General features: G+C 39.2%; 2 protein-coding genes and 1 pseudogene across 4 annotated transcripts in view; 2 read left to right on the top strand and 1 right to left on the bottom strand.

The window, feature by feature from the left end:
• LOC101298521 overlaps nt 1–10,302 on the top strand; it is a 20,796-nt pseudogene extending 10,494 nt beyond the window's left edge. The window contains exons 3-7 of the transcript XR_184811.1: nt 5,798–6,439; nt 6,553–7,654; nt 7,980–8,255; nt 8,374–9,417; nt 9,682–10,302. The product of XR_184811.1 is annotated as a TMV resistance protein N-like (transcript). The remainder of the gene's footprint in view (nt 1–5,797; nt 6,440–6,552; nt 7,655–7,979; nt 8,256–8,373; nt 9,418–9,681) is intronic.
• LOC101314565 lies at nt 1,628–5,014 on the top strand. Of its 2 annotated transcripts, none has more exons than XM_004299824.1 (5): nt 1,628–1,763; nt 2,968–3,204; nt 3,347–3,693; nt 3,971–4,063; nt 4,440–5,014. In XM_004299824.1, the coding sequence occupies exons 1-5, from the start codon at nt 1,736–1,738 to the stop codon at nt 4,659–4,661; spliced, it is 927 nt and encodes a 308-aa protein (XP_004299872.1). In that variant the 5' UTR covers nt 1,628–1,735; the 3' UTR covers nt 4,662–5,014. The 2 variants fall into 2 exon arrangements, with proteins under 2 accessions (XP_004299872.1, XP_004299871.1); XM_004299823.1 differs by having other exon boundaries at nt 1,645–1,763; nt 3,317–3,693.
• A 3,598-nt stretch (nt 10,303–13,900) lies between the features above and the next one.
• Nucleotides 13,901–14,618, bottom strand: part of LOC101298229 (TMV resistance protein N-like) — a 4,769-nt gene continuing 4,051 nt past the window's right edge. The window contains exon 6 of the mRNA XM_004301416.1: nt 13,901–14,473. Coding sequence (XP_004301464.1) covers nt 13,901–14,473 — 573 coding nt within the window. The remainder of the gene's footprint in view (nt 14,474–14,618) is intronic.

Here is a 14,618-nt window from a genome sequence, read left to right as displayed (position 1 = left end):
TTGACCGATTGTCAACCAAAAAGGTAAATATCAGTAAACTTCAATCATACTAAATCACTCTATAACGATACAGCTCGCATCTCATTATCTTCTATGGCTACTTTCAGTTTGCCAACATACTACAAACAACGGAGCTTGTAAAAAGGCAAGTAAATGTGTGAACACCTTGAATTTTAACGACACCAATGCTTTCAAAATCATGGCACACAAATTCGACATTACATCGATAAGCTCAGTAACATTCAAACTATCTTCTCTGGTCACTTTCAGTAACATTCAAACTTTAAGTGAATATTTCCAACCATGGACATGAATAAAATTTGAGAAAAAGAATTGAACTTTCAATCAAGGAAGCAAAGCAGTGTAATCCAGATAACATCCAAACAAATAATCTGATAGGTAAAATTCAGCACCAACAAATTCAGAAAAAGTAAATGAAACCCAGTAAATAACCAAATATCACCCATGACTAAAACCAATCAATCCGTACATCAAACGATTATAACACCCAATCTTCATCATAATAATAAATAGCTCGAAAACCCAGTAAACGCAGAAGCATAACTTGATGTAAAAGATTGAAACTTTGAAATGTTCAGTAGAAACAATTCAGTACCTGAAAGAAGTCAAGGGAAGCTGGATGTCTTTTAGGGAGTATATGACGCATGTCGGAGACCCAATAAGCCGCCATTGACGGCTTTCCGTCTTCCGCAATTAGAATCTCATATTTACCCAAGTTCTAATCTCATATGTAAGTAGAAATATAAACAACTTGCAGAGGATCAACTCTCTTTTCTTCTTCTCTGCAGTTAGTCGGAGTCTGCCTTTCTCTCCCTCTCTCAGTCTCACCCGGCCTCTCACTCATCTCCTAAAATCAAGAAAAACGAACTCAAATAAACCCAACATTGAGATTCAAGAGAAACAAAATCGAACTACCACTCACCGAAACAAAAAACCACCAAAAGATGCAGAATCAGAATCGATGCTCTCAAAAACTTCAGGATAGAGCAGAACGAAGAGATGAAATGCAAGAGGGAAGAGAACAGAAATTGAAATTGAAAAAGATAACAGAAATTGAAAACTTACCAAGAAGGAGAACGAAACGATTCAACTCCGATTAACACTGTTCTCTGATCTCCTCTTCCTCTCTTCCTCTCTCTTCCAAATCGCCTCTTTCTCTCTCTCCCTACGATTTCTCTGATCACCTCTTCCTCTCTCCTTCTCTCTTCCCAATCGCCTCTTTCTCTCTCTCCCTACGATTGAAAACCAAGCTTTCCGCATCCACCCCTTCTCTCCGCTGTTGCTCTTCTCTCTCACATGTGGCAAGAAGTCGCGAGAAGACTCGCGAAAGGGCAAAGGAAGAAAAAGTACAGGAAGAAAAAGCCCGAGCCCGTGCGACATGCAGCCTAAGCCCGAGCGAGACTGCACTGTTCTGAAAAACAGTACCTTCGCTCACGTCATCTCAACAAATATATATATGGTATAATTTACTATCCCCCCCCCACGGAACACAATTTCCATGCTCATCAATTTTTTAGCCGCCAGAAGACCATTGACCACATCGAAATTGGGTCCTTCTATGCTTCTAATCCCACAAGCCGACAACTCCCACCGTTCACAACTTCACAACAACAAAAACATTATTATCGTAATAAAATCAAAAACGAGTGAGAGAAACAGAAATAAAGTCGAACCGGGGCTCATCTCTATCTCATGACCTGCCTCTGCAACTCTCATGGACTCCTCCAACGCCCCACCTTCAGGTTCCTCAACAATCCCATCTTCTTTATTATGCAATACTCCATTAAATTCTACCCAATCGATTCTCCATTAGATTAAAAGTTTTGTTTTGTTTTTTTGTTCTTCTTTTGTTCTATCTGATTTCTTAGATTATTGTAGTTTTCTAGTGGTTTCTGTGGATTTTCTGGGTTTTGATTGCTGATTGCTGAAACGATTGCCTCTGTCCCCCTTTTGGATTCAAAAGGCTAAATTTTTATTGGGTTCAATTTGCTTCTGATTTTGGGAGCTCTTTGTCAGTAGAATCACAGAGCTGGCTTTCTAGTATGGACATTTCATTGGGTTTCTTAATTATCAGAGACTTGCTCTTGTGCTATGCTTATGATCATTTGTTTATCTGACTACACTGTTCATGAATTGAATATGATCTTTGCTTAATTAAAGTCAATTCCTTTTGCTGGAATCCAAGTTATACGTCTTCTGTTGATATATGCTTGCTGAAAGTTGTGTCTAAACGAAAAGGTTAGAGATCAATCCCAGTTTCAAGTCCTCTTTCGCCACTAATTTTGTGAATAAGAGAGTGGATGTTTTGATACTGTTACCTTTTTTTTAGACCCGGAAATCCAAAACGTGCTTTGCCAACTCCGGCTCAGAACTGGGACTTGGAAAATAACTAGGTTGATACTCAGGGGGGTGGGAACCTATGAAGGCAGCAAAGCATGGGTCTAAAGCCATTCAAAACCTTGGTAGTTAGAATATATATGTACGTTTTGTTGATTGCCTGATTGACTGCATGACAGTCGGCATATCCTTTAGGTGTGCTAGTACTGCTCTAGCACTTGGTCATTTGAAAATAATGTATCCATGAGTATGTACAGTTATCCTAGTTTGGAATGTGGGCAGTAATTCAAACTATGACAGTGAATGTTTAAAATTAAGATCCATGTCATGCGGGTCATCAGCCACTCAGCCAGTTTTGATTATTAGCTGAACTTTATCACGCCATTAACGGACACTGAATTGTGATAAAAAAAAAAAATACATGGGGATTCATTAGGGTGATCTTCTTTTATTTGTTTGTGGCATGTATGAATTTCCGCGAATTAAAGTAGGTAAGAAGACTTTGAATTTGTTTTTCATGTCAATATTTGTTGTGCTGGTCAAGTGTCATTAAGATGATGTCCCTGGTTTGGGTTCTGCTTGACTGACTTATATTGATGCCTGCTGCAGCTAATGGTCCTCCCCCAAAACCGTGGGAGAGAGCAGGCTCATCATCGGGTCCTGCACCTTTCAAACCCCCATCAGCTGGAAGCACAAGTGATGTAGTGGAGGCTTCAGGAACTGCTAGACCTGGAGAAATAGTATCAAGTGCTGACAGAAGTACCCCTAATAATAGAAATACTCTCGGTAGGCCTGTTCCCTCTAGGCCTTGGGAGCAGAACTATGGAAGTAGCAACACTTATGGAGGTTTGTGAACATGCTCCTTCCTCTCCTTCCACACAATTGTGGAGTTCCATTTTATTTTATTTTATCTGTTTACTGTTTTTATATGTACTTTATATTTGTTTCCATATTGAAGGATATGATTCTACTACAAACTATAACACAGGTTATGGAACTGGAATGTCCGGAGTGACTGGAATGTCTGGGACGTATGGTTCTTATGGTGGAACTGGAGGATTATATGGTGGAACTGGAGGACTATATGGAGGAGGGATGTATGGCAACAGCATGTATAGGGGAGGGTATGGTGGGGCAGGTGGGCTTTATGGTGGGTCATCTGGGATGTATGGAGCTGGGTCGATGTATGGAGGTGGAATGTACAATAGTGGTATGGGAGGCCCAATGGGTGGTTATGGAATGGGCATGGGTGGTCCTTATGGAGGTCAAGATCCAAATGATCCATACGGTGCTCCTCCATCTGCGCCAGGGTTTTGGGTTTCCGCACTCCATGTGGTAAGCCTTCCCTAATTTAGATTGTTTGTAATTTCTATCGGAGAGATGAAGAATGCATACCTAATCCTATTGTATTAAAATTGAGGTATTGTAAATACAAACCTCCTTAAATGACCAAAAGTCTGTGTGACATTGATTGAATAAGAATAATAAGTTTACTACCAGTTGCAAATAGAGTTGTTGTTAGAGTAAACGTTTTGGGTTTTCTGTTACCAAAGACAAAAGTAGTAAATGATACTTTCCATACAGATTCACTCACTTTTTCCCTTTCTTGCAGCTGCAAGGTGTGGTAAGCTTTTTCGGTCGGATTGCAATTCTGATAGACCAAAACACCCAGGCTTTCCACTTGTTCATGACCGCTCTACTTCAGGTTTGCATCTATCATTGTATCTCAGATAGTTTCAGGAAAACAAATGCTTGTGGCAACAATTTATAATGATTTATTAGGGCTGTAGAAATTTTGAAAGTTTCACATGTTAAGCTAAACTTGATGTGATCGTCATCTTCCTTCCTTACATGGAAAAAATGGCAATGCAAATTTAATACCTCTCATAAGTTTCCTTGCTTTCTTGCAAAAGAATAGTTGCAAAACCGTGGATACTAAAACTTATGTGGGTCAATTTGACAGATTTGTCATTCTTATATTGTTTTATTTTTATTTTTTTTACTTATGATTGCAATAGCTCTTCAAGTATTTAAAATATGTCAGAAAATGCTGCTAACCGTTTAATAATACTATGCTGCAGCTTTTTGATCGCTCTGGTCTATTATACGGTGAGCTAGCTAGGTTTGTATTGAGGATATTGGGAGTCAGAACAAAACCCAAGATGGGCCCTCCATCAGGTCCCAATGGGCTCCCGTTCCATGGGCCAAACGGTGCACCTGAGAACCGAAACTATATCGAGGGACCAAAGGCCGCTCCTAGTGGCTCCTGGGATAATGTTTGGGGAAATGATACCAGTAAATGATGAGGTAATACAAATTATTGTCATTTGATTGGCTTGTGAATCTTTGCTCCCATTCAGAGAAACAGAAGAAAGACGGAAATGTCACTCGACTCCTCATTTTTAGTGAAAACCTGTGCGAATTTGTTCGTAGGAGTCAATTAATCTCTGCAACTCATACCAAAGCCGGTTTGTGGGTTATTAGATGGACAAGGAAGTGCAGGAAAATAATGTATGGTAAAGCTTTGTATCATGGATTTGAAAAAGATAAGTTGCAGTCTAAAAGTTGGTTTGTATTTGATTATATTCATACCAGCCTGATTCTGCCTTTTATGCATATATTACAGACTTTTACAATAAATATCGTTCTTAACTTCAAAGAATAGTTCTGAACTTCCAAAGAATAGTTCGATTATGCAAGGTAGGATATTTTTTGTGATGCTCTGACATAATCATTAGACGTAAAAAATCAATCGGTGTACTTGTGGACAAACTTTGGTATAAATTTGTTTTGCTACTATGGTGAGATTGTTAGGTGTCTTTGTTCACATAAAAAGCAGGCCCTAGTCTCTACCTGTTCAGACGTCTTTGTTATTTTGGTTTCCCTTTAAGTACTGGAGTCTTCTTTATCCTGCAAAAGTTAAAAGTTCCAGTTACTGGACTAGATTTGACAGTAACAACTCTTGGAGCTTTTGTGTCATTGTATTGGGTATGCTGGTACAAAAAGGTATTCCCTTCTCTAGGCAGAGACCAAAGTCACCAAAGTAACAGACATCAGAAGTGTAAATAGCCAAACTATGGAGCATCTTTGATAACAAGGGGAAAACATGATGCAGCATTTTGTATCGATTTGTGGTTCAAGAACAGAGAAACAGCAGCAGCATATAAACTAAAATGCCCACGCCGCCACCAGTCTTTCCCTTTGCAGCCATTACCAGCAGCAATCCCGGCAAGAAAACGGCAACAGTACCGCCACTGCAGACCGACCTGACCTTGGTCTGTGTTTCAATTAGTCTATACACTGTAATGCATGTTAGATTAAAACATCATGCACCATTTGAGCGGCATAAGTGTTTGTAGGTATAGTCATATCGTTACTAGCATGCTTCATGAACTCCGTCTGTTAAACCAAGGGACAAACGTACGCTGTTTAACTCCAGAGTAAGTCAACTGAAGCCTACGGGGGTGAAAGAGGGCCTCGTCTTGCTGAAGAGTGAAGACACCCTCCGATTCCGTCCTCTTCACTTTCTTTCAGTTTCTGCAGCTCTTGTCTGCAAACTAGGAATGGCTAAACAGAACCCTGATGAAGCATCTTCATCTTCGCGTTCCTCAAACTCAAAACATTGGATGTACGACGTGTTCTTGAGCTTCAGAGGCCAAGACACACGTCACAGCTTCACCAGCCGTCTCTACTCGGCACTGAAAGAGGCCCAAGTCAACGCTTTCATCGACGACAAAGAACTCAGAAGAGGGGAAAAAATCTCATCCGACCTGCTTCGTGCAATCCAGGGGTCCAGAGTTTCTGTGATCGTCTTCTCCAGGAGGTATGGGGATTCGAGTTGGTGCCTTGAGGAACTGGTCAAGATCATGGAGTGTAGAAGAACACTTGGTCAAATGGTTTTCCCAGTTTTCGTTGACGTTAATCCTTCCGATGTGAGAAGACAGACTGGTAGTTTTGCAGTGGCATTTCAGAAGCATGAAGGGCGTTACGTGTTGGAGAAGGAAAAGGTACTCAGGTGGAGAAGTGCTCTTACTGAAGCTGCACATTTGTCTGGCTGGGATCTTAGAAACACTGCAGATAGGTAATTGTTTCTTCTTTCTTTGGGTCCTATCAAAATTTCTTAGTTCAATTTGAATGTTGTGTAGTTGCATAGTGAGTTTTTATTTTACTTGTACATTTGGATTTAATTTTCAGGCATGAAGGGAAGTTTATCAAGATAATTGTTGGGGAGGTTAGTAGACACTTGAACAACACTTACTTATTTGAAGCCGTGTACCCAGTTGGAATCGATTCTCGGGTAGAGGATATGAGCAAGCTTTTAGGTGTTGGATTAGATGATGTTCGCATGATTGGCATATGGGGCATGGGTGGAATTGGGAAAACAACAGTTGCTAAAGCCATTTTTAACAAATTTTGTGGGAGCTTTGAAGGTAGAAGTTTTCTAGCAAATGTCAGGGAAGCAACAAAGCAGCCAAATGGTCTGGTTCGTTTGCAAGAACAACTTCTTTTTGATGTCTTGAGAACAACCAAGATAAAGGTTGGTAGTGTTGATGGAGGGATCAATGTGATAAAAGAGAGACTTCGATGTAGAAGGGTACTTGTCATAATTGATGATATAGATCAACTAGATGATCTCTATGCAATAGCTGGAAACCATGACTGGTTTGGTTCGGGAAGTAGAATTGTTATCACCACAAGAGATGAACATTTGCTAAAACTACTGAAAGTAGATTCAATATATTCGGCTACAGAAATGAATGAAGATGAAGCTCTTCAGCTCTTTACTTGGCATGCCTTCAGAAAGAGTAATCATGATGAAGGATTTTTTGAAGTATCAAGTAGTGTAGTTGCCTACTGCGGAGGTTTGCCGGTAGCTCTTGAAATTCTAGGATCTTTGTTGCTAGGAAGAAGCATGCCCGAGTGGAAAAGCGTGTTGGGGAAATTGAAAAGAGTTCCTCATGGCCAAATTCAGGAAAAGCTTAAGATAAGCTTTGATGGGCTAAGTGATGATAAACAGAAGGATATATTCCTTGACATATCCTGTTTCTTTATAGGAATGGACAAGAACTATGTCATACAAATATTGGATGGTTGTAATCTCTTTGCCAAAATTGGAATCAGTGGTCTCCTAGAGCGACGCCTTGTGACTGTTTGTGAAAGAAACAAGCTGGGGATGCATGATTTGCTTCGAGACATGGGCAGAGAAATTGTTCGAACAAATTCCCCTAATGACCCTGGAAAGTGTAGTAGATTGTGGAACCCTGAAGATGTAATGGATGTATTCAAAGAACACTCGGTTAGTGCTTCCTCAATGAAGTCAATGTTATTACAAGGGCATCATAATCATCTCATCTGTAAATTGCATGAATCCAGTTGGGTAGTTTCATTTTCCATCTCATCATATTGTTCTGTAGTTCATTTACATATGTTCAGTACACCAAGCAAGGCCCAATGCCAATATCAGCATATACAATGCATGGGTTATTGATTAGAATATCTCGTAGAATCTTTACCCGTCTTTGGTCCATACATGAATTCATGACCTGTTCCATCTGTATAAAACTACTGAATTGTTTTTCACATGCACAACTGTTTTCTTACTTGGTCAGTATTGTTAACAGGGAACTGAAGAAATTCAAGGACTCGCTCTAACTTTGTCGGGATCTGACAAGGCGTGTTTCAGTACAAATGTATTTAAAAATATGAAGCGATTGAGATTGCTTCATCTCAAATACGTAGAGCTCACTGGAGGCTATGGAGATCTTTCCAAAAAGTTAAGGTGGTTGTGCTGGCATGGATTTCCTCTAAAGTTCCTTCCGAATGAGTTTAATCTACCAAATGTTGTTGTTATTGATCTGCAGTACAGTAAACTAGTACAAGTTTGGAAGGATTCAGCGGTATTTTATAATCTCCAACAGCTTCTAATCTTTTCATTGTGGTTTGTCATGTTTACTTTCTCTTATTTGTTTTCTAATTGAGTTTTGAATAACGTATGTTTTCTGTTTTGTCTAACAGATGCTCAAAAAGCTGAAGATTCTAAATCTTAGTCATTCTCATCACCTAACAAGATCACCAGACTTCTCAAAACTTCCAAAGCTCGAGAAATTGATACTCAAAGGCTGTGAGAGGTTATCCGAGGTTCACCAGTCCATTGGACATCTTGAAGGACTTGCTTTGGTAAATCTTAAAGACTGCAAAATGCTCAAGGAGCTCCCAATGTCTTTCTACCAGTTGAAAGCTATTGAAACTCTGATTCTTTCTGGCTGTTCAAAATTTGATAACTTGATGAAGGATTTAGGTCAGATGGTATCCTTGAGAACTCTGCTAGCTGATAACACTGCCATAAGAGAAATACCATCATCCATAATACAGTTGAGTAACCTTGAATATTTATCTTTATGTGGCCTGAAACAGCGGCCATCTAAATTGTTTCTGACTCGCTTCTGGTCTCACCTGTTGCCAAGAAGATGTGTAAAATATCCTACATCCTTATCAGGTTTATATGCTTTGAAAGAACTGTATGTTAGAGACTGCAATTTAAATGACAGTTCACTTCCGAAGGATCTTGAGAGTCTATCTTGTTTGGAAGTATTGAATTTGGGAAGAAATTGTTTCTTTAGCCTTCCATGCCTCAGTGGTCTTCTCCAGCTTCAAGATCTTACATTGGATAATTGCAATTTGACTGAAGAGGCCATTACAGCTACTAATCTTTGGACTCTACCTTCTTTAGATTTATTGGATCTAAGTGGCAATAGTTTTCGTAGCCTTCCAAGCCTCAGGGGACTTCCCAAGCTAGTCCATCTACTTCTGGATAATTGCACTAATCTTCATGCCATCCCAGAACTACCAACAAATCTAGCTGTGCTGAGAGCAGATGGCTGCACTGCATTGGAAAGAATGCCAAACTTTTCAGAAATGCTGAGCATCCGTCAGCTGAATCTTAGTGATTCCCCCAAACTAAGTGACATCCCGGGCTTTGGTAACTCATCATACTTGCTTGAGATTGAAATGGAAGGCTGCATAAATATCAGCAGAACTTTAAAGGAGAAATTACAACAGGTTCGTCGCTATTTCTACGCACACAAAACACACATTCATGCATGAATATTAATGCATTAAGGTACAATTGCTTGGAAAATTCTATAATGTGTCAGCATATAACGTTTAAGACTGATTTACTTGAACAAGAACTAGTATATTGACGACTTCTTCTTAGTTACCATATGAAAATATTACATGAAGTAGAACATGTATGAGAAATGTTAACATCCATAGATTAGCTTAATTACTCCAACTGCTTATGCAAATCTTTTCTTGGTTCAGAGGGGGAGTTATGCAGGCAACTTTGGAGGCATCTTTCTCCCTGGAAATGACATTCCACCGAGGTTCATGTATGTCAATGAGGGTGGCATTCTCACTTTTCAAGTGCCTCCTAATATAGGCAGTAATCTGAAGGCATTGACTGTGTGCATTGTCTATTCTTGTTCTTCAAAGAAAAGAGAAAATCTGAATAGTATTTTCATATATGTTATAAACCATACCAAGCACACTGTCTTTTTCGTCCGACCATCATCACGTCCCAAGGAAATAATCTCCAGTGGGGTTATTTGGCAAGGACGCTTCTCAAACAGAAAGTTCAGTTTGGAAGGTGGAGACGACGTTGAGATTTGTGCAGCAATTGGTTCTCGATTCCGGGTGAAGAAAATTGGGGTTGATCTTGTATTGGATGAATATACTTTCAGAGATGTGGATATGATCAAGTCTCTTCCATATGCTTGTTTTCGTCGTCAGAATGATGATGATGATGAGGGAGAAATCACATCAACTAGTAGAGGTGGTGTTGTTACGCATCAGCAAATCAACTTCAACAAATGTGTCTTGTGGTGTTTGATTGCCGCCATCGCATGTTCTTATATATTCATGCACTGTTTGATTTCAAATTGATTTTCTTTAATGACTTTGTATTCCTAGTTTCCTATAGCAAGGTAGAAGATCGTAACGTCTGTATTGAACCTATCCCATAAAATCATAGTAAGAGTTCAACCATACTTGGAAGTCTTCAGTATTACTCCATTCCTTTGCTATATTGATCTGGATTGATTGTTTTGCGTAATTGTGAGTAGCTTGGGGTGTGATAGATCGAATATGTTTGTGTATCTGTCACTCACTCTCTTTGGTATTTGTTCGTAAGCTTAGTACCAACAAAATGGGTATTTGATCAGTCGGTTAATACCATGCAATCCAAGGATAGTGTTTGATTCTGAAGGAGCTAAGCTAGATAGACACCCTTGTTCTATCCTCTTTGGATTTCCATGCATAAAAACCCTTTTATTTTATGCTCACCAGATGCTGGATGAAATATCTGTTAGAAGTACATCATGTCATTTGGGACTCCATATCTCAATCTTACAGCTTTTACTACAGTATTGGATTGGTATTTGCTTGCTAAGTGAGGCACGATTATTGGATGTGGAATCCAAGAGAGGATTCTGGAGTATTCTACATCGTAGACAAACTTTAGTGTATCAACTTCAACTAAAAACAAAAATTGTGTTTCAGAGTATTTTTCTACTAACTTAAGGTGTTATGTTCTTCTTTTCTCTTAAGCACTCTGTTCTTTACTACAGGTCAAACATGCAGTCTTTGTTTGAGCTGGAACTGGAAACCACTCACCACTGCAATATCCAGGCTACTGGCTAGACTGAATTGTTCAAGGTCTTGGGACTTTGGTTTACCTGTATCATTTGTATTGGAGATGTGCTAGTACAAAAAGGGGAAAAAGAAGAATAGGATAATATGTATAACAGAATGTACATACACAACTAAACAAGTCAAACCCCAAACTTAGGCTGTACTTGGCTTCTTCTGTGCCTAGATATCAGAAATGTAGATCCCAACAGACGGAGCATTTTACACTGATTTTAAGCGAATCAACAATTGCAGGAGCTAATAAAGTACACAGTAAATCAATAGCAGAAGTTAAACTAGGAAGAAAAAATTGTCACATAAACAATCATCGCATTAATGCTTAAGTAATGTGCTTATCTGTGACAACACTGCAGAACTGGCAAAACAGTAACAAGTATAGTGAACAATTACGGTTCAAGACAGTGCAGTGCTAAGTGCAAAATGTGCGTCACATTCTGCACATTATTAATCTTGTTTGAAAGAAGTTCTTTCCAATTGTTTGCAAGCAGTATACAACCTACGAAGCATAAATTTGTAAGCTGTACTGTAACCTAGACAGTGAGAACTTGAGATTCCAAAAGACGTAACTAGATGGACTATCCTCTGGAATTGGAGGACCCTTAATTTACCTCGACAATCTCTCATCTAAATTAACAGGTACACATCTGTTATCTAGGCAAACAAAACCAGAAACAGAATTCGTTCAATCAAGAGATGTAACTCAGTACAGCACCATTGATTCAACCACCGGTGGAGCTATATACAACTTGAATTTTCTAGTAAAAGACATCAGTACCGAAAATACTTCAAAAACTCTAAGCTTTTTTACCCATTTTAAATGAAATTAGGCCATTGTTTTAAATCCCAGCCATTTACAAATTCTGGTTCCAGTTTTAGCAGTAACATTCACAACATGTCAAACGTTAATCATGATTGAAAATCATTGCCGTAATCATTAGAGTTACCTTATAACAGTCCCTTGGAATATGAGACTAACAGAACACGTCTGATGCTTGCAAGTAGAAAGATGTCATGAATTATGCCCTCAAATCTTGACAGCAGCTTCTCTATTCAGATAGTCAATCATAATTTTGGATTTCGACAACCAGACCATGATCCTCCATTTATAAGTGAGACATGCCCAGTGCAGCTTTGGAGTCCTTCATGCTATCCCACTCAAAGCACACTGGAACTACCCCACTTGAATTCATGCCTTAAAACACCCCATTTGTATGGCTTAATCCATCAAACACCTCAATAAGGAAGCCATCTAAGCCCCATCAAAATAACCTTCTCAAAACCATCTTCTTCTGGTGTTTGTCAGAGTTCAGAGACTGTGGTGGGTTCATGTCATTTCCCATTGCTTATTGCAATCATCTGAATAAAAGCTTTACGAGGAGAGATGATTTTGCCTGAGAACTGCAATTTATTGCTGCACTTCCTCAAGCACCACATTCAAAAAGCAAGAGTCTTCCCTGATGCTAGTAACCTAGCTGCTCAGAACTACTGCAAGTCCCTCTTCAACATGCTAACAAATCCACCGCATTTATCTGCTGTGTCCAGTTAAAGATGGCAGCCAAACCAGAAAATACAGGCATGTTCAACATGCAGAACAGATACAGTGTATTGATCGATCCACACAACCAAAATAAGAGCAAACCTTTTGTACAGCCACATTCCTCTTCAAGAAAAAGTGTGTTTAACTGCCACAAAAGTTTTTGCAACACCTCCACCTGAAGTACTGTAGTTCATGTGGCACATGAGCTTGCCATTCTGACCTCCAGATTTTAGTATTTTTGCCATTAGATTTTTCAGCCTCTTCCTTTCCTCCCTAACAATCCATTGTAGGAAATCTGCTTTGTGTAGTGCAAGAGCAGGCAGTCTCGACAGCGGCCTAGTTGGCAGCTGGAGCATTGAACAATCTTTGTATTAAGTACTCATCATTCCACGATTGGGACAAGGGATCAATCAGGCTCGCAATACGTCTCCGCATTCCGAACCCCTTAATGTAAGGTCAGCATTCAGCAAACAATATCTTCCTCAGTTTGCATATGCAGAGCATTTCCCCATGATGACCTGGTAGCGCCATGCATCATGGAAAGCAAACGAAAGACTCAAGACATATGTTTTTTTCCTCTAAGATATCATTAAATAAAGTTTTAAACCAAGCAAGAGTAATTTATTTACAGAGAATTTTCTCCCAACATTGTTCTTTGATTATAAATAAAATAAGTAAACAATCACCAAACCCATGAATTGAAGATTGTACCAACTGTAGCAAAGACGACATGTATTGTTCATATCTCTCATAGTAAATTTGCAGAAATCACCATGTTTTGTTTAATTATTTTATCCCCACTTCTACCCACTTAACCTCACCTCATTCATCCCTGATGCCAACTCCACAATGTTAGCAAGGCCAAAAAGATAATTAACTCTACTGTCATAATTTTTATCTTTATATCCTCGTTGCCTTCGTTTCTTCACAACAACAATAATATATTTTCTTTGAAGATGTAACCACCAGTTTACAGTTATTTGAAATGATATTAGAAACATTTACGGGCATAACTGAACTATTAATTAATATTGTTAAATTTGAACCATCTACAAAATGGTTCTCCACTTCATAAATAGTTATGGGAACTTGATTAGCTTATGCTCAGAAATGCCAGTTCAAACAAGTCAAGTTCAGTTTTTCATACCTCTTTCTCTTGTCTTAGTTTTTTTGCTAATATCTGTTGCCTCATCATCAGATGTCTGCATCAGTTTCCTCGCAGCTTTTGGATTTGAGCTTTAGTGCAGTAATAAAGAGCTTTCAACTGCTATATCCATCTCAGCTTTATTGCACTCCTTATATTTCATCTGTACTCATTTCACTACTGGAATCAGATGAGTGATGGCTTGGTCCTGCCACATTATCAGCAAGATCTCTTTTGGATGTAATTTCTCCCTCATCATATTTGTCTTGACGAAAATAAGGATATGGGAAAGACTCAAACTCATGCACATCTATTGAGATATATTCTTCCAATACAAGATTGACCCCTATTTTACTCACTTCGAAGCAAGAACCAATTGCTACACAAACCTCTACGAAGTCTCCGCCTTCCAAATTGATCGTTCTGTTTGACAAGCGTCCCTGCCAAAGAACTCCACTGGAAATAATGTTCTGCGGTGACGACGGTTGAACCCAAAAACTGGTGAGCTTGGTATGATTTATAACAAATACGGAAATATTATTTATAGATTGACTGTTCGAAAAACTAGAATAAATGATGCACAGGGTCAACCCTTTCAGGTCACAGCCAACAGTTTGAGGCACTTGAAAAGAGACACGGCCACCATCAGCAACATATGTAAACCACTCAGGAATGTCAGTTCCTGGGAGATAAATGCCACCAAAGTTGCTAGCATAACTCCATCCCTGTACCATGTGAAGCAAAGATTTGCATAAGCAACTTATGCTTGTGTGTGCATATTGTGTCTGTGAATAGAGAGAGAGAGAGAGAGAGAGAGAGAGAGAGAGAGAGAGAGAGAGAGAGAGAGAGAGTAGTAGTAGTAGTACGTAC

Source organism: Fragaria vesca, linkage group LG5 (assembly GCF_000184155.1).
Source record: "Fragaria vesca subsp. vesca linkage group LG5, FraVesHawaii_1.0, whole genome shotgun sequence".
Lineage (NCBI taxonomy): Eukaryota > Viridiplantae > Streptophyta > Magnoliopsida > Rosales > Rosaceae > Fragaria > Fragaria vesca.
This window is presented reverse-complemented; position numbering and strand designations above follow the sequence as displayed.

What these genes read in the sequence shown, in the direction of transcription:
- LOC101314565 (XM_004299823.1), top strand. Translation starts at nt 1,736, where the DNA reads ATGGACTCCTCCAACGCCCCACCTTCAG. An exon ending in CTCCAACGCCCCACCTTCAG is followed by an intron (nt 1,764 to 2,967) that starts GTTCCTCAACAA and finishes TGCCTGCTGCAG; the next exon opens with CTAATGGTCCTCCCCCAAAA. An exon ending in AAGTAGCAACACTTATGGAG is followed by an intron (nt 3,205 to 3,316) that starts GTTTGTGAACAT and finishes TCCATATTGAAG; the next exon opens with GATATGATTCTACTACAAAC.